General features: G+C 38.0%; 1 protein-coding gene across 1 annotated transcript in view; it reads right to left on the bottom strand.

Annotated features, from left to right (window-relative positions):
- Positions 1–6,552: 6,552 nt before the first annotated feature.
- The window catches only part of LOC107709917 (A-kinase anchor protein 7-like), a 14,985-nt gene continuing 1,842 nt past the window's right edge, over positions 6,553–19,695 (bottom strand). The window contains exons 3-8 of the mRNA XM_016514586.1: positions 18,783–18,926; positions 17,704–17,849; positions 16,093–16,229; positions 14,768–14,928; positions 12,779–12,891; positions 6,553–6,618 (exon numbers count right to left, since the gene is read on the bottom strand). Of these exons, the coding sequence (XP_016370072.1) occupies positions 6,553–6,618; positions 12,779–12,891; positions 14,768–14,928; positions 16,093–16,229; positions 17,704–17,849; positions 18,783–18,926 (767 nt within the window). The remainder of the gene's footprint in view (positions 6,619–12,778; positions 12,892–14,767; positions 14,929–16,092; positions 16,230–17,703; positions 17,850–18,782; positions 18,927–19,695) is intronic.

Raw genomic sequence — 19,695 nt, 5'->3', positions numbered from 1 at the left:
AGCAGAAGAATAAAATGTCTGTTATCATGTCTGAAAACAGACACAAGTAATGGAGTTCATCACCAAGAGCACAAAAAATACAAACCATCATAAAAATTGTTTTAAACAAAACAATCTGTTATGTACAAGCTAAATTTTTCTTTATTTGCTAAAAATGGAAGAGTGCAGAATCATAACACCTCCTACACCTCAACAAAATCTAAAATTAAAAAGAATGGCAAACATTTAGGCCAAAGTGGGCGAAGATAAAAATCCTTGTCATTATTTTAATCTTTGTTATGGACCCTTTTCACAAGACTGTGATGATGCTTTTCAACGGTCATCAGCATCATAAATCCTCCAAAGTTTTTACATTTTTCATTTTTGTTTTAAATGTATGTACATTTATGACACTAAATTTTGTATTATATTACACTCTCAGGTCTGCTACCAAGCGAGAAGCAACCAACACTGCGCGAGCTGCTGATGAGGTAAACTAAATAATAAAAGCTAGCTACTTCACTTTAAAAATCGCCTTTTGCAAAAAACTGTAAGGCATTAGTCACTTGCACTATAACCGGTAATGCCATTATCGTGGAGTTTTTCTTTTTCTATTTGAGCAGATGAGAATGCAAAAATATATATATATATATATTTGTGGTAGTCTCCCATTCACCACTATAGATTTACCCATCTATGATGACTTCCGCTGCTGAGAAACCCGGAAATGTGAAAAGGGTCTATTAAAAAAAATAAGAGCGTTTGGTAAACCATATTTTTCAAAATATCTTATTTTGTGTTCAGCACAAGAAAGAAATTAATACAGGTTTGGGACAATGTGAGTGAGCAAATAATGACAGAAATTAATTTTTTGGGTGAACTATTCCTTTCAGGGCTCCCGCCCAATTGGGCGGTTTTGAATTTGATTGTCATTGTTCGGGAGGCAGACACACTCTGTCAGTTTAAATCTAGATTAAAGACCCATCTCTTTAACCTGGCTTACACATAACACACTAACACATTTCTAATATTCAAATCCGTTAAAGGATTTTTAGGCTGCATTAATTAGGTCAACCGGAACCGGGAACACTTCTCATAACACCCGATGTACTTGCTACATCGTTAGAAGAATGGCATCTACGCTAATATTAGTCTGTTTCTCTCTTATTCCGAGGTCACCGTTGCCACCAGATCCAGTCTGTATCCAGATCAGATGGTCACTGCAGTCACCCGGATTCAGTACGTATTCAGACCAGATGGTGGATCAGCACCTAGAGAGGACCTCTACAGCCCTGAATGTCAGCGGAGATCAGGACAACTAGATGAGCCCCAGATACAGATCCCCTGTAATGACCTTGTCTCAGACGACCACCGGGACAAGACCACAGGAACCAGATGAGTCTTCTGCACAATGTGACTTTGCTGCAGCCTGAAATTGAACTGCTGGTTTGTCTGGTCAGAGGAGAACTGGCCCCCGACTGAGCCTGGTTTCTCCCAAGTTTTTTTCTCCATTCTGTCACCGATGGAGTTTTGGTTCCTTGCCGCTGTCGCCTCTGGCTTGCTTAGTTGGGGACACTTCATTTCCAGCGATATTGTTGACTTGATTGCAAATGATTGCAAAGATACTATTTAGACTGAACTGAGCTGGATGATGACATCGCTGAATTCAATGATGAACTGCCTTTAACTGAAAAATTAGTGTTTACTATTGTCAGTTTTGCATTATTGACACTATTTTCCTAATTAATGCTGTTCAGTTGCTTTGACACAATCTGTATTGTTAAAAGCGCTATATAAATAAAGGTGACTTGACTTGACTTGACTTTCTTTTTAGACATCCAACTGTGTTTAAATGTAAACCTTGTTTGTTTTTGACAGTATTAGATGCAAAATCAATCAGACGCGAAAGACAACTTAGTCTAGTAATCAAGCGCTGTTTTAGTGTGCGGTGTGCGCGCGCTTCATGTGTTTATGTGCTCAGAAAAAACGCATGTCAGAACAGCACGTGAATTAAATGTTTAAGCAGATGCTAATAATGTACTTTTGTGATTGCGCAGTGTCCCGTGAGTGTAACTCTACTGCTGAGTTAACATTTGATGTGAATGTATGTCGCGTTGTACAGCACATTGAGGTGGATGCGCCAGAACTGCAGCTGATAGAATGTGCGCTGTAGCACAATACTACGATATTTCTTCAAAAGCAGATCGTGGAGTTTTTTCGTAGCACGTGCGACATATATGCCCTGGTTTAACTACAACATTGCAAGCTCATAGTTTCTTTTTTAATATGAAATGATACAGGCTACAGCGCGCGCCGCCGCATTTTTGCATGCAAGTGAAGAGCACGTTCTACAAACACAGGATAACGGCTGACAGGACAGGAAAATTTGGCCTGACAACATCTCATCTGACCGCAGTTCACTGAGTACGGTGGCCAAACCTAGCTCCACCCCTGCGTTAATTGTGTTAAATATTTTTAACGCGAAAAAAATTTATTGCATACGTTAACGTGTTAATTTTGACAGCACTAAAAATAAGTTTTACGTTTATTTCAAGTAACAAATGGTTATGGTTTCAGCTGCAGACAGAGGTTTTTATATGAAATAATGAAAACTGTAGTAAATCAGAAAAAATCACATTGTGTCATGCCCTTGATATTCACATTCATGCACTTGATATATGTCATAATTTGATTTTCAGAGAATAAGCAGAATAAGCAGTGTGTGATGTGTGTTAGATACGCAGTAGCATGTATGATATGTTGTAATGAATCAGCTTGGGTTTGCATGATCTAAACACCACCACGACCCAATCACAATCACCATACCAATGCAAAATATTACACACAATGCAATGTGACCTGAACACCAAACTGGAACAGAAATGCACAAGAGAAGAATTATGGCGAGAGACATCTTTCCTAAATAATATCTGAATATAATTCTGAGCACTGCATGGATGTGAAGCAGACAGGGATGCTCTCAGATCAGAAAGATGCAGAAGTGAGGAGCGTTCAGCAGTGATTCTTGGAAATGTGTGGATGAGTTGTGTTGGAGGATTAGAGAGCTGAGCTTATCCTAGATGAGCCGCGGTCAGACGCTGTACAACATCACCACACCGCACGTGTGTGTGCTTAACGCCGATAGCATTACGGGATTGAAGAATACATCTATGAAGCAATCATGTCACAATAATACTGTAACCAGCTGTTACACCAGGAAAATGTAGTAGAAAATAAAATGTATTAAGGCTGGCATATAAAATAAAACTCCGAAGAGAATATGGATCTCACATTCAAGGAGGGAAAAACAGTTTTATTCAGAGGTCCAAACTGAGCAAAAATATACAATTTGTTGCAGATGCTGATGTTTATATGATGAAATTCTGATGCTTGTTATTTAAATGTTATAACAGTACAGCAGATACTGACATAAAAAGATATAAATATCAGTCGTCACTCTATATCTCCAGTAATCTGTTTTAGTAAGATGAGAGTGAAATGATCCAAACATATAATGCAATGCAGTCCAATGATGATTGAGAGATGAAGAAACAAACGTTCCTCAAAAGATTCTGATGATCAGATTTGAGACGCACTGATTTTTCTAGAAAATGATTGATGGAGAATCAAGTAAAGCCGAGCTGTTGCCAAAAAGCATCTTTCTCTCACTGATGGTCATTCACATTCCATTTATATTCATGCATTTGGCAGACGCTTTCATCAAAAGTGACTTACACTGCATTCAAGATCAGTTCATGCATTCCCTGGGAATCGAACCCATACGCCTGGTTTGATCTGTATATATAGCTGTGTATTCTGACGGAAGACAGTGCAGCTTCCTACAGAATCAAACACAGATCTGTAGGCGACAGGAGCGTGAATGTGAAGTAAATGTGTTGTTTTCTAGAAACATCTGCACAGGAAATACTTCAGCAATCCTCTGTGGGAAGCAAATAATGCACTCATCTAATTGATTAGTGTCATTAGTGCTGCTGTGTGCCGGTTCAGATGAGCATCTCACAGCAGCAACACTACTACTCTGCTAAGGATTCTTGCATCAAAGAAAGTCATACTTGTACATGACCATCACCACCACCACCATCAAATTACTCAATGACTTCTATATGCAAACGGGCTCTTGTGATTGGCTAACCTCTTTGCGTTTTTTTACCGTAAATTTTACAGATTTTTTTTTTACAGTGTATGAGTAACCACACTAAGTTACTGAATAGATGTTAGTGGCCATATGCTAATGAGCTGATGTATGACTGAAGAGTTCAGTATGTCACAAAGCACATCAAACTCTTACTGTAAAAGAGCGAGAAAGGCCCTGCTGTTCCCTCACAGTGTCTGACAGAAACCCACACGACTGCTGGAGTGAGTGTGTCAGTCGACGACTCAGACGAGCATTAGAAACACATCTGAGAGGATCAAACGGACTGCTTGCACTGAGCCTCGTGACGCACTTCCGTTCTGAAATAATACAGCTCAGTTATTTCCGGTTTTCAATGTGCTGTAATCATCTAGTTGACTTAAATGAGAGTCCGTGGGACGATTTCAAAATCCGGACATTTTCCGAGACAGGAGAAGAGAACAGATATTCTGATGATTACTGTGTGCAGAATTTTCCAAACTCAGCGTAACGAAGTTTTAATCCAGCATAAGCCGATCTGATAAAGCAGTGGCTGGTAAACATCCGTGACGGTTTCAGCACAGAGTGTGTCAGTGCTCTAAACTAGTGATCGCGACGCTGCAGTGTGTGTGAGATCTGATCAATACGATCAGAATCAACCTTTATTTATCTGTATTTAATGTTTCAATTTTTCATTCACAATCATTTCACTGTATGCAATGCCAAAATATGAATATTCAAAGTAGTCGCACTGTCAACGTGTTACTGTTACGGTTTCACATCGTTAAATTTCATTTAAATCCATTATTAAAAATGTTATTCCACATCCAGAGCTGGATAAATTACTTACAAATTGTAGTCCGTTACTGATTTATGATGAAAAGTTAGTAACATAATCTAGGTTACAAATTTTAGGTAATGTATTCTCAGTACTTTTTTTGATTACTTTTTATCTACGTGTTTAATACGTACCATTAAATGTACCATATTGATATAAAAACAAACATTTTTTGATATCAACACTATCAAATGCATTAAACATGACATTAAACCAGGGTTTCCCAAACTGGGCATAATGTAAGAACTGCAGTGGGTTTGTGAGTTGATAAAAAGCTAATAATTAAATAAATCATAAAAACGTAAAATCATTGTAACAACTGAACACTAAAAATATAAATATTTCATTTGTTTACCTGCATGTCAGTGTGACCATTAAGTGACATCAAACTGTAAACATGCAAATGAGCGGTAAAATTATTGAAATATTACAATCACACACGGTAGGATTTTCAGAAAGGAAAATTTAAAAGAGAAATATTAGGGCGAATCAATAAATAATGAACAATTTACTGCCATTGTGTAAATAATATGTAATCATGTAATCCATACAAAAGCAACTGCAATCTGATTATAAGCATTTTAAAATGTAATGTAATATACTCTAATTACAAGCACTTGATTTTAGTATTCTGATTACATAATCCAGATTACATGTAATCAGTTACTGCCCAGTGCTGTCCTCCAAACAATGTGTGATTTGAGATTTGAGAATTTCAGACCTATTTAATGTCTAACAAGAAATATTTAAGTGAAGTCTGTGAAGAGATGCACTAGCTGCATGAAGAAAATGGAAATAATCACATGAGTTTCTAACATTTACACATACAGCTGTGAAATGTGATTTAGGATGCTATTCACTGCTGTAACACGTGACTGCGGATGTTTTATCGTGCACAGCGTGACAATTATTTTCATTATCGATTATAATCGATTTGATCGATTAGTTGTTGCAGCCCTACATTATTTAAATCATATTTTAAGAGTGCTAGCCAATGTTTCTGTCAATCAGATGAATCCAATCCGGTTTCAGATTCTGAATATGAATCCTAAACACTGCAATCTGATTCTCATATTCATTTACATGTGAAGTGAAGAAAGCCAAATCATGTCACCACCAGAGCTCCCACAAATATAACGGTTATTTTGCCTTGATGACAAATCCAAAAGGAAAGCTGACATTTATGTCAGAAAAGCTTTTTTAGCAAAAAAGCTGACCAGCTCATAAGACATGAGACATAAATAAACATGCACACATTCATATGACGCACAACGCATGTAAACATACCCATTACAGCACTGCATGCATGCAAGAGATTCTGAACCCGATTGAGAAGCACGTGGCATTCAAGCATTTACATGCTTCATTTGTTCCTATTGATCAGATTATTTCTGGTCTACAATCCATTCAGATGAGCTCAGTCAGATCAACAGATGTGTTTACATGAAGGCTTCTCAGCCAGACTCAATCATTGATCCATTATAGATGGAGAGGCATTTAAAACTAGCCGTTGATGTACAGGCAAAAGCAAATCCAATATAGAGAACAACAATCGTTTGTGTCTCCTAAAGATTTTGACCTCAGTGGAAATGAATTAACCCTCCTAAACAAAAGCATAAGCACACGATGTGTCTTTGAGAGACGGACACTGACTGACCTCAATGACCGGCTGATGAGTGCACAAGAGAAACGGCTCAGTAATCACAGTTTGCTGCTCAAGAAAAACTGATTTCTGCTCTTTCTGGAAACCACAGTGATGTCAGTGGAGCTGAAAAAGCAGGTGATCACAGATTTACTGCAGTGACTATTTGACACAAACTATGTTCATCAAAATGTGGTGAGAGACAATGACTGATTGCACAGAAACTAAGACCAATTCAAAGAGCATCAGCCGAGGGTTTCAGACGAGTACGAGAGAATCAACACTGACCTCTAGTGTCACATCATGTGTAACATCAGTGTGTGTGCTTCATCAGCACTCAGTTCACTCTTTCTAAACCACACACTCCTGCACTGTACAGTCAGTCGATCTATGAAATCAATGTGTGTTTCTCTGAACTGGGCAACACTACATCTGATTAATGAATTGTGATTAATACATTTATTGACCATTAGTAGATTGCAATGCTTTAAAGGGGTCATATGATGCGATTTCATTTTTTCCTTTCTCTTTAGAGTGTTACAAGCTCTTGGTGCATAAAGAAGATCTGTAAAGTTGCAAAGACTAAAGTCTCAAATCCAAAGAGATATTCTTTATAAAAGTTAAGAGTTAGCCACACCTACCTAAAACGGCTCGTTCGAACACGCCCCCACATACAGTGGGGCAAAAAAGTATTTAGTCAGCCACCAATTGTGCAAGTTCTCCCACTTAAAAAGAGTTTTGTAAAAATCGACGCGTTTCAAAAAGGCGGGGCATAGAGGAGAAACAATAATGTACAGTATGTGGAAAATAATGTGTTTTTTTAACTTTAAACCGCATAAACACATTTCATTACACCAAATACACAAAATAATGTTCTTTTTAGCAGCATCATATGACCCCTTTAATCCAAAGGACTCACATTTAAGCTGATACAGATGATGAGCGAACAATGACAGAAACAGAGCAGATATATCAAGATAAAGGTAACACTTTACAATAAGGTCTCTTTGTTAACACATGCTTTCTGTAATGCATTTGAGCAAATGCAGTTAGTTACTGTACTTAAGTAACTTTTCGGTTACTTTGCAGTTTGACTGGTTATCAAAGATATCAGCAACTTTTACGCAGTACTTGATAGCATTTTTGAGTAAGTGCATGTACTCTTTACTCCAATACATTTGTGATGATTAATGCAGCTTTTTAGCATGGCACCGAACTTTTTCTGCGGCAGTTTATTTCTGCTACAAAGGAAGTGATATCGCCATCTACAGGTTATTGAAGATACGATAACTTGTGCGTTTTGCCCTTACTCACCCAAACACGGCTGCTTTACATGAATGTGAGTGCATTAGCAGCTAGTTATGAATCGCAGGCGTTTCATTTATGAGATGAGGACATGGCTGAGACCTTCTTGAAGGATACTGCGTTACTTATGCTCTTTTTGAGCTAAACTCAGACTTCGGTGTTTGTAGACGTTTAAGAGGCTGTTATGTCGACCTTCATTTATTGCAATTTTGAGCTGTTCGGTTTCATTTTGATTTTAGAAAATAAACATGTGATTGCTCTCCTCACAAATCAGCTGTTTCTTGTTTTTCACTGGCTTTTCTCTTAGGTGTTGAGGACTAGTGCATCTTTGAGCCTTCATTTAGTGTGAGTGAAATACTTAAGTACTGTTAAAATCAGATACTCTTTTTCAGTGTAAGGTATCTGTACTTTTACTCAAGTATGGTTTTCAGGTACTTTTTACACCTCTGTATGAAAGTAAACTTGAGACTCGTTTAAGGAATAAATTAAAGGGAACAAAATAAACCAATAGGTTCCCATGTTTAGCAATCCCATGTTTATTTTCTAAAATCAAAATAAAACCGAACTCCTCAAAAGTGCAATAAATGAAGGTCGACACAACAGTCTCTTAAACACAAGTCTAAATGTAAATGTCTAGAAAGAACACAATGAGTTCCAAAAGAACTTTCAAACGATCCACATTACTTTTTAATTAAAAAATATGGAAATAACTTTTACTGTACCTTCTGATCACAACACTACCATTCTTCATCAGTATTTCTGTCTTGGTTTTCAGTGCAAATGTCTAAAGATTCTTAAATCAATCTTTGAAACACAAAACAACATGAGAAGTCTTGCTTTCTGTTAAAAACAAAGCACGTTTATGAATAAAACAAGAACAAATATCTGCCAATGGGCTCAGAAAAATCAGCTTAATTCAAAGGGAAAACAAGTGTTCATTCCCCCATGACAGATATTTGTTTTTGTTTTGACATTAACTAAAATAATTTTGTTCAATTTCTCAGAAAACAAGACTTTATCTTCAATTTGCATCTCCAGTAAACGCATCTTGATTTAAGGATGTTCATATATTTGCACTGAAAAAAAAAGACAAAAATACAGAGAAAGATACTCATCTTTGCAATGCATGCAGTATTCAATGACTTTCTGAATTTAAGACTCTGATCTCAGACCTCTTTAAATCCTTAATCTGTGGAAGGGTGAACTAAGACCTCTTAAGAACTTTAAGACCCAGCAGAAACCCTTTAGCATTATGTATTAACTTACAAATTAATAACTAACATGAACTAACAATGAGAGTGTTTTTTTTTTTTTTACAACATTTAATAATCTTGGTTCACAAAAACACAATTATTCAGTGTTTGTTCATGTTAGTTTACAGTGCATTAACTAATGTAAACAAAAACAGTGTTTAATTTTAAAAATGTATTAATAAATGTTGAGATTAACATTAAGGCTAGTAAATGCAGTATCGTTAGTTCATGTTAACTAATGTGGTTCACTAATGTTAACAAAAGGAACTCTACTGTAAAGTGTTAGAAACAGACATATCCTTTATGCATTTAATCCCATTTTATTAACCAATGTCTTTGCTGCTGACCTTCAATGATCCCAATTCAACCACACTAATAAGCAGAAATGACTTTAGATAAACATAACATCTGTGTTTCTTTTATTCTTGTTTTATTGCTGAAGAGTGTCCTATTCTTCATGCAAAATGAAAGGTTTGTTTGAGCTGCGCCCTCTACTGTACAGACGGCTCATTCATTTCACTTCTGGTGTGAAAGGGCTTTTACATTTGCCAAAAATAGAACTTTTTTATATTGAAAACAAACAAGCAAGCCCAACTTAGATTTCTAAAGTAACTCAAAAGTAATGTAACATTACTTTCCATAAAAAGTAACTAACATTATTCAGTTTTTTTTAGGGTGTATCGCAATATCATAATGCATTACTTTTAAAAATAACATTCCCCAACACAGCTCAGGAGTGTAAAATGTTCATGCAATCATTGAGTTCGGTCTGAATGCGGGATGTCCCAGCTGCCTGTCGACTCATGTATTTGCACACAGGGTGGATTTAGGTCGACACTGGCCCATAGGCTCAGGGATTTCCAATACAAACACGTCACTAATAATCATAAATAAATATCACTTATAATAGCTGTTCGAGTGAGACGATTCAGTCTCTGCTGGATTTTTTAATGGGGTGACACAGAGTCAGTCGGGGGCCAGGGAAAACATAAATTAATACTGTGTGGCAAGCACAACACACACTGAAGGAATGCTTTTCAAACGGCTTTTAATTATAAACTCGTACGCAGGGGACAAGGGATATATACAGTACTGTGCAAAAAATTAATAAATACTTAAATAAAAACAATAGATTTTAAGCCAGTTTTTTTGTGTGTGTGGCCTACTGGCCTTTTGCACAGTACTGTACATTAAATAAAGATCAAAATCGCCGAACAAAGAACTGAGAAAACTGAGGGCTTATATGTACAGGGATGATAATCAACAAAGCATGGAACAGGTGTGAGACAATTAGAAACCATGGAAACAAACTAGCAATGATAACTCAGGCAAACAGACACAAGGAAAAGAATGAAAACAAAAACAAAACGGAACAAAACAGAATATACACCTGACATGCATTTTAGCCCTGTAATGTAAATATAGAAAGAGTGCCGTTTATTTCCTAGCTGCTGTGAGCATTGCTTTCAAACATAATTACTTGTGTTAAATTATGCATTTGGGTATATATTTTGACATGATTTTTTTTTTTTGTTAATTTGAAGTGTCATTTTTTACAGTCAAATCTGCACACAGAGAAGGCATTTTGTTACTCATACTACATATAATCGCTTAATCAGGCACACGAAAGCAGTCAGAATACTGGGCGATATTTCAGTATAATTGAGTGATTACATACCATGAACGGAGATCTGGTTTGTGGTCTCTCCTCCTGTTTGAAAAGCTCTGTGGAGACATGCCTTCGCGTTTATAGAGCCGCTAGAGCTGTGTTAGTGATGTTTGAGCTGGGGGAGGTGTGCCGTGTGAAAGGGGCGTTTGCTTAGCATGATTTGTTGTAGTTCCACTAGCTGACACTAGTAGGGTAGAAACTGCTTACTCCAGGTTTAGGTGTGTCTCACATGTCCCAAAAGGTGAAGCTAACACATTTGTATCACGCCCTGCTGGCTGGCTGCAGTATAGCTCATAAACCCCACCCTCTCTCCGAGTAAATAAATGTTACGTGAGCCAAACTAAAAAAAATCGAATTACACTTCAAATATATTTTCTCAAAGATTGTTTTCATCATTTCAGGTAGTTCTTCTCACACTGCTGTATGTTCAAGTGCTCAATTTTCGATTAAGTTTACTTTTAGTAAGTTATTTGATGTTATAAAAACGGGGTGTGGCGTCATGATTGTGTGATACGCGACTCCACCAATCACTGCGCAGCTTCCAGATGATATCATCAGTGCAAGATGACAGGCGGCCATACCATTTTCTATAGTGGAAAGAAGTGGAGATGCGTCGTCCATCTTTTTTTACAGTCTATGCTATGCACCAATTTGCATACAGAAATCTGAACGTTGCATAAAGCCAGGTTCAAAATTCTTGACACATTAGAGTTAAAGGTTTGTACAGACGGGATTTGAGATATCTATTTTTTTTTCACCCCATAAATCCATAAAGTATTAGGAATAAAATATTATATATATTAGTGTGAATGATATATGAACAAACCATTCTGTGAAAAACCTTCAGAATAGAGACAGGAATAAAACTGTAAAGCTTGGTGTATGTAAATGCTGCTGAAGCGGAGAAAAAGATATGTATTGGAATTGAAATCTACAGAGGCAAAATGGATAAAATAAAGACTTGCATTTGTGTGTTTGGATGTTTTCTTTCCACTAGTCTGAAAAAAAAAAAGACGTTATGGGAGCAAAAAAGCCCAAAATCTCAAAATTGCGCAGTGCATGAAAAACAATGGCTTTGCCTGTAGTGTCTTGTCTTATAATTCATTCAGTACTGTGGTATATTTCACAGTACTGTGGCACTTCTGTCTGACAGCATTACTGTACCACATGTAACAGCCTGAAATGAAAGAGTTTGTAAATGACCTGCAAACCTGAGCCCAACTAACAAAGCAGAAACCTAGATGTGCTCTACAGCAGTGCTTCTGAACTGACTTTACACAAACACTAGAACTGACGAGTGGAGGACAGCAGACGTGATCCAAACACACACACACACACACACACACACACACACACACACACGTGAATACTGTATATCAGAAGTGTATCTCTCCTCTTTTAAAGGCTGAACTGTCCAAACCTCGTCAGTCCAGAAGCACTGGTTCGCTCAAGAAACATTTCTGATTAATATCAATGTTGAAAACAGTCGTGCTGCACAATATTTTTGTGGAAACCGTGATACATTTAATTTTTTTCAGGAATTCAGGAATAGAAAGTTCAAAAGAACAGCATTTATTTGAAATAGAAATCTTTTGTAACATTATACATGTCTTTACTGTCACGTTTTATCCATTTTTATCAATGCATCCTTGATGAATAAAAGTATTAATTTCTTTCATGAACAATTAAATCGTACTGACCCCAAACTTTTAAGCGATAGTATATTTAATCAAATATCAGCTTTAATACTTCAGGTCTCATTCAGAGGAAACAGTAAAGAATCTGAACGCTGTTTAAGCAAAAAGGGAAAGAGTAAGATGTCAAACTTAAACCTAATTTCCATAATGCAACTGACAGAGACGCTGCAGTATTTGCTTATGATTAGATAAATCAAACACATCCTCCTCCTCCTTCATTACACACACACACACACACACACACACACACAAGTCCTTCTCACCTGCTTGCGTAGTTTAGGTGCTCGTGAGAGTTTGAGAAACGTCAGATGAGGTTTGAATGCTTTGTCATCTCCAGACGCGATGCCCCGCTCCTCAAACGCCTTCCTCACGCTCTCTGGGTGGAGAGAAACAACACTCAGCCTCAGATAGACAGATGCATCCTGGGATAGTCTATTTACAGCCTCCAGAGAGAGAGAGGGAGGGGGGGAGAGAGAGAGAGAGAGGGAGAGTGTTAGCGGTGATGACACTAGCAGCCCGATCTCTCAGGATCTCTCTGCATCTGAACCTTCAACACGTTTCACTGGGATTTTCAGTAAGGATCCAAAACACTGTGCTCATGTAATTATCAGCCAGTATTGGAGTTTTTTACTGTCATATCAATCTGATCACACCAATACTGGAAGCACTGGAAATCTAAATTCAGTTTGATTCATTTGATTTATTTTGAATGTCCAGCAATTCGTCTCTGGTGAAACTGATTGCAGGGATATAACTAAAGACAGGACAAACTAACAAAAACATAAAAACAAATCCGGAGCTCGCCACGGAGGCAGCCATCAGCGTCGGCGCCATCGCACAATGATGATTGTGTTATGAAAGCTGCAGACAGCTGTAACAATCACAGCCAGTGCTGGGTTAATGCATTACAAGTAACACGAGTTACGTAATCAGATTACTGCTTTCAAGTAACTAGTAAAGTAGTGCATTACTTTTCAATTTACAATGAAATATCGGAGTTACTTTTTCATGTAAGTAATGCAAGTTACAGAGGTTCTTTCTTCAGCCTGAGGCTTATTCACTTTACTTTCGGTGTGAAAGGGCCTTTACCGTCGCCAAAAATATAACCTTTGGGTTTTTTGGGTTTTTTAAAAAACAAATAAGAAAGCCCAGCCCAGGTGACAAAAAGTAACTCAAAAGTAATGTAATGCATTATTTTCTATTAAAAGTAACTAGGTAATGCAATTAGTTACTTATTTTATGGAGTAACACAATATTGTAGTAACTTTCCCTGATCACAGCAGAAGCAGATTACAGGGTTGGTTTGCACCAGCCATTCAGAAGTTAACTTACACTGGAACGTAAAGTCCACACTAGAGGCTTAGTAACTACTAGTTAGTTTGCACTTAACATAGCTGCACAGAAAGGAAAAAATGAAATCGCATCATATGACCCCTTTAAGGCAGAGAGTCTCTCGCAGCTCCTAAGCTCTCTGTAAAATAATGCTCAGCACTTTATATTATATGTTATATATATTATATATATAATGTATATTATACGTTCACATTATATGCTGTGAATTGTTTTTCCTGCAAAGTTTGATACTAACTTCTTTTGTCTCACGTAAGTAAATTTAACTAACAGTAAACTAACATAACTAACAGTAAACAGTAAGTTTCCACTGAAATACGATACTGACATGAAATTAAAAAGGAGCTATAAATACTGATACAAAAAACATGACTGATTTTATTGACATGCACAGCATGGAGCGGCGCACACTGTAATGATAAATGAGTGTAAACGTCAACATCATCATATATGTCTGAAGGACTGAAGTATGTCAGGTACAACAAGAGCTTATTGATGCAATTCAATCAATCTGCTATTTTATTCTACAACCCCGATTCCAGAAGAGTTGGGACGTTTTGTGAAATAACATAAAATCAAGAATAGGGCCCCTATTATGCAAATTTCACTTTTACATGGTGATTTGGACAAAAATGTGTGTCGGCAGTGTGTGAACACAACCACCCTATAATGATAAAAATCCTTTTTTTTAATACCCATAAATCACAATCAGCGTCTCAGAACAAGCCGTTCACAGATTCTGTACAAAGTGATGTCACATTGTACAGGCCCCGCCCACGACTGTTGACGGACACCGCCGTATTAGCAGAGACTTAATTTGGGGGACTGTCAGTTTGACTGACCAATGGCAGACTGGCACATCTGAAGCATGAACACAGATGAGCGGATGAGCAATGTTGTACCTGCCATGAGCGTGAGTGTGGTCAGATGATCTCCTTCCGTAATCTGAACGAAAGCCACTTCCTGTTTAAAGTGTCCGATTCCACAGAAGGGCAGGACCAGCCTCCGGCCCCCCAGCAGCGCGTTCAGAGGAGACTCCAGCTCTGACAATGTAGACGCAGCGCTGCGCACACAAACACAGCAAACATTCACAAGTCCTGCACGCTTCTGCTGTCAATCCTCCTGTTCCATTTCATTACAGACAATGAGAGCGAAGGCATGCCATAATAACTGCTGTGGTGTGAGATGAGGGCGCACGCAGCTCTGACAGATCTCACATCTGTTTTTGTTTTTGGCCTCTGAGATTTGGATGATTTGTTGCTTTACAGAGAAGCTGATGCTTTAAGGTTGTTTTAACTTGGGTTCAAGTGTGCTCTGTTCAAGATCTGCATTTAGTGTAATTCAGGAACAAAGACTGACCACACAAAACTATTATTATAAACTATTTCTTTTACTGAAATGAATCAACATTGAAGTGACTCGAGCTGAAATTAACTTTCCCAGTAAGAGCCTATATTTGCCTCTTGGAATTGATTTCAGGGACATTTTTTACCTTTTAAGGGCAATTTTTATAATTACACTATCATTAAATGTTTCTGTGTTGTTTTTTTTAAGTCAAATGCTTTAATCAATCTCAATGCTTAGCCATTGTTTCTGCAAAGACAGAGCAGTAGACATGCATCTACACAAAAACTGCATAATCACTTAAAAACAGGAACTAATTAAGAGTCTGAAGCTGCAATATCATAAAATTACTACTGGTGATTATTGCTCTTGATATTGTAATAATAATTTTTAATGTTGATTAATAAGACGTTTTGTGGGGATTCTGGCTACAGACAAAACAAGCTAAGAACCATTTCTACATTTGTTTATTGCTTTTTACGGATTAGAAAATCAAGGCTTCACGTTGTTTATTCCAGTAGCATGAAAATCAGAGCAGTTATTTATACTGGGGATAAATGAATGTGTGGGATCAATAATACTGTGCAACACTACAAGCCACGTGCAACAAGAAATCTGATGCAATCAATGTGAGAAGATCTACTGTAATCGACATGTTCGTTCATTTCACATTAATCGAGACCGCTGTAATAGATCTAGCTTAATTCGGCAGGGGCATATTTGGCCACCTTATCTTGAATTTTTGCCCCAAACCTCTGTTAACTTCCAACCCTGCTGCACACACAACATGTATGAAACTCCACCGTAGGGTGGTTCACACTGAAGCAAAATACATGCGTCAAGATCTCTGTGCTGCGTTCACTGTGTGTGTGTGTGATCTTACAGATTCAGCTGCTCCTGTGTGCTCAGGTGAGTCACCAGTAGAGTGATGTGTAGAGTGTCCACAGGTATCAGCGCTCGGGACAGACGACTATCCTTCTCCAGCAGCAGCTTCTGCACATCCTGCACCGCCTGCTTGATCTGAGACACACAGACACAGACACAGACACACACACAGACACACAGACACACACAGACACACACAGACACACACACGCACACAGACACACACACGCACACAGACACACGATTGCATACTGAAACATTCAAGTTTTGAAAAGGAGGAGAAAACTTCCCATTTCTTTTGTTCTTGATGAAGACAAGTGGCACTTTTTGATTTGATTATTTCTGCTGTCCCTGATGCACACTGAGACACTAGGGGAATGTATTTATTTGAGAGGGACCGAGCACATTAACTAACAGAAACAAAACTGCAAATGAGCCAGAGTTAGCCTTAAAAGCCATTTTCATCTGTAATCCTTGGCCAACATAAATGTAAAAAAAACCTCAAACATATCATAGAATAATCACTATTACATTAAAAACATAAGATATCAAACGAATCATGTTCTAGTGCTCACATAGTTGACTATTGACAAGCCACAGCTTCAGTTTAACAGTGAAAGAACGGGAAGAGTTTGTTTCTCTAATGTACGCTGGGATGAACAGAAAGGATGTCAAATCTGTTGTTTTAGCAATGTTAAAGGTGACATTATAAACTGAGTATGTCACTCACAAACCAAAAACACACACCATGTGAGTCCATGCATTCACTGTGTGATGTGGCCTATATTAGAATCACCCCCATATTCAATATATGGAGGCAAAAATGAGTGAGATTTTGTCTTATATTTCTGTATGACATAGTTAAGCAACATCTCACAAGCAAGCTTGCTATTTTTTTCTCAATATCAGCACAACTGCAAATGTGATTTTATACAACAGTTCAACATTATCATTAAAAAGTTAAAGCAAATTACATTTTAGACACGATATTGTCTGTTTTTGCTCTGTTTCACCAGTGAAAATAGTTCCACACAAAGCCACAGCAGAACTGTTGAGTGTCTCTGAGCAACACAGTGGTGATTCACTAGTGCATTTGAACGAATCCAACGAATCAATGATTCAATGATCCGTTCTTAAAGACAGCCACTGCATTCCATCCTGAAGGGCTCATCAACATTATTTCAATATTCAAAACACTATTTTAAAGCATTAATCACATAGCATTCTTTATCCAACTGTAATTGCAGTGTAAACACATCTAAATGCCACTTCAGATGCAGCTTCTGTGCCACTTCTGCTGTGCAAAGATGGATTTTGTTTATATTGATTTCATCTGATTGCTAACAGCCTATAGTGTCTTACTGTAGCTGACTTTATTGATTAAATGTAAGAACTTGACATAAAGATGATGCATACCTCTAATAAACCTAGAGAAAACTGTCCCTATAAAGATCAGAACGCCCCAAAAAAATCTATTCAGGGACGCAAAAACTGCTTCGTATTTCTGACACCAGCACACAAACAATTAGCTAAATATCGTCTAATTATCCGTATCGAGATATTATTTATCATCAGCATGGCACATGAGAGGCTCTGCTCCGGCTCGTACCTCTGGGTTTGTGATTGGCACCGAGACAAAGTAGTTTGGGCGAGCCGTCTCCTTCTTCTTCTTCTTCTCACCATCCTCCTCACTCTCCACTCGAGCGCCGTCTCCTCTCTTACGCTTCTTCTTCACGCTCGATTCTGCGCTGGAGACTGAAACACAAAGACAAGCATTCGGAGAGCGCACCAAAAATCAAACATTTCACCTCATTTACACAGCAAATACACAGAAAGTGAAACGGTGTTGTGCACTATCTCTAGGTGACTAATCCGACGGACCCTCGTCACGTTCAGCAAGTCGTCACAGCTGGTAAACCTCTACAGTGGTTTAAACAAATATCATTTTCTTGCATTTCAGTTTGCTCTAATAGCAAAAATCCATGATAGCATTTCTATGACTTTCCAAAAGAGGGGAAAACACATTTGTTAGAAGAGAAAAATGTCAGATTTGCTGTTACTTTTTCCAATTGTATTAGAAACACTAACTAGTTTTCTGTAATTTAATGTCAGTGTAATATAACACAAAGTGTGTTGTTATGAATGCACATTACTTCCACTGTCAGTGAATGAGTGAAGCTGATCATGTAACTCTCTGTACAGGCTGGCAGACTGAAGCTCGAGATCTCAAATCATGCTGGAGAACATGATCATCAGGCTCAGTTCACTCACAATTATGCTGCTATTCATTCGAACTCCGATGCTATCATTTGCATTAGAAACAGAAGCATGTTCACTAGTCAGACTGTACTTCTAAGAATGTGAGCGCCATTGAGAAGCAAACACTGACAAACGTGAAGAAGCATTGCTGAACTCTCCGGGAGAGAGACGCCGCACAACAAATGTTTTATTCATAGCATGTAGCCAGCTGGGAAATTTGAATGCAAGAGCAGCTGCGGTACAAGGACGATCCACGTCTCGCCTGGCAACCAAACATCGCCGCTCTCTCACTGTCTGCCTTGCACACAGCGCTTCACACAATGATTCCTCCACCTGGAAGACGAGACTAGCCTACAGGAGCCGGATCGCACCGCCGCTCTGAAAGGTAAGTCGGCTCTGCTGTTGTTCTAGGAGCAAGTGTGGACTCACAGCCCAGCTCCTTCCAGACCTCTGTGTTCACGAAAGGAAGCTCGGACATCAGGCTACAGACGCTTTCTGCCTCCTTCTGCTTCTTCTTCTTCTTGCCTGCCACTCTCTTTGGCTCTTTCTGTGCTTTTTTGACCTTCTTGACTGCTACAAAGAAAAGAAAGACAGCAAATAAGGACAGAAAAGCAACACGGCTGGTGCTTATAGACTCATAGATGTTTGCATTCTGCCTATAGATAACAATCTGCAGCAGGTTTTACTTTGGATATCAAACCCAAACCAAATACTGTAGTACTGAAATACCGCATAGGCCTGATGCGTTCCAAATACCTCTTGAGTTGAGATGGATTCATTTTGCATTCACAGCACAAAACACGCTTTTCCAGAATGCAGCTGCTCGCATATTTAGTCTGGCTGGCATTTTCTTAAAGTTGTATGTTTTTTTTGAAGAAACGCAACATGTTCATGTTGGCAGGATGACTGTGTGCTAAAATACTGTAGCGTTTGATTGGACATCAAACACAAACAATATGGGAAGCACTTTAAAAAGTTGACAAGTCTATTGTTTTTGCTACCATAACTACCCATGATAATATGTCACCCTGGAGCACAAAAGCAGTGTTAAGTCGCTGGGGTATATTTGCAGCAATAGCCAACAATACATTGTACGGGTCAAAATTATAGATTTTTCTTTTATGCCAAAAATCATTAGGATATTAAGTAAAGATAATGTTCCATGAAGATATTTAGTAAATTTCCTATCGTAAATATATCAAAACTTAATTTTTGATTAGTAATATGCATGGCTAAGAACTTCATTTGGACAACTTTAAAGATGATTTTCTCAATATTTAGATTTTTTTGCACCCTCAGATTCCGGATTTTTCAAATAGTTGTATCTCTGCCAAATATTGTC

The sequence above is a fragment of the Sinocyclocheilus rhinocerous genome, unplaced genomic scaffold (assembly GCF_001515625.1).
Source record: "Sinocyclocheilus rhinocerous isolate Xijiao unplaced genomic scaffold, SAMN03320098_v1.1 scaffold372, whole genome shotgun sequence".
Lineage (NCBI taxonomy): Eukaryota > Metazoa > Chordata > Actinopteri > Cypriniformes > Cyprinidae > Sinocyclocheilus > Sinocyclocheilus rhinocerous.
The sequence above is the reverse complement of the archived record's forward strand: the minus strand, read 5'-3'. Positions and strand labels throughout refer to the sequence as shown.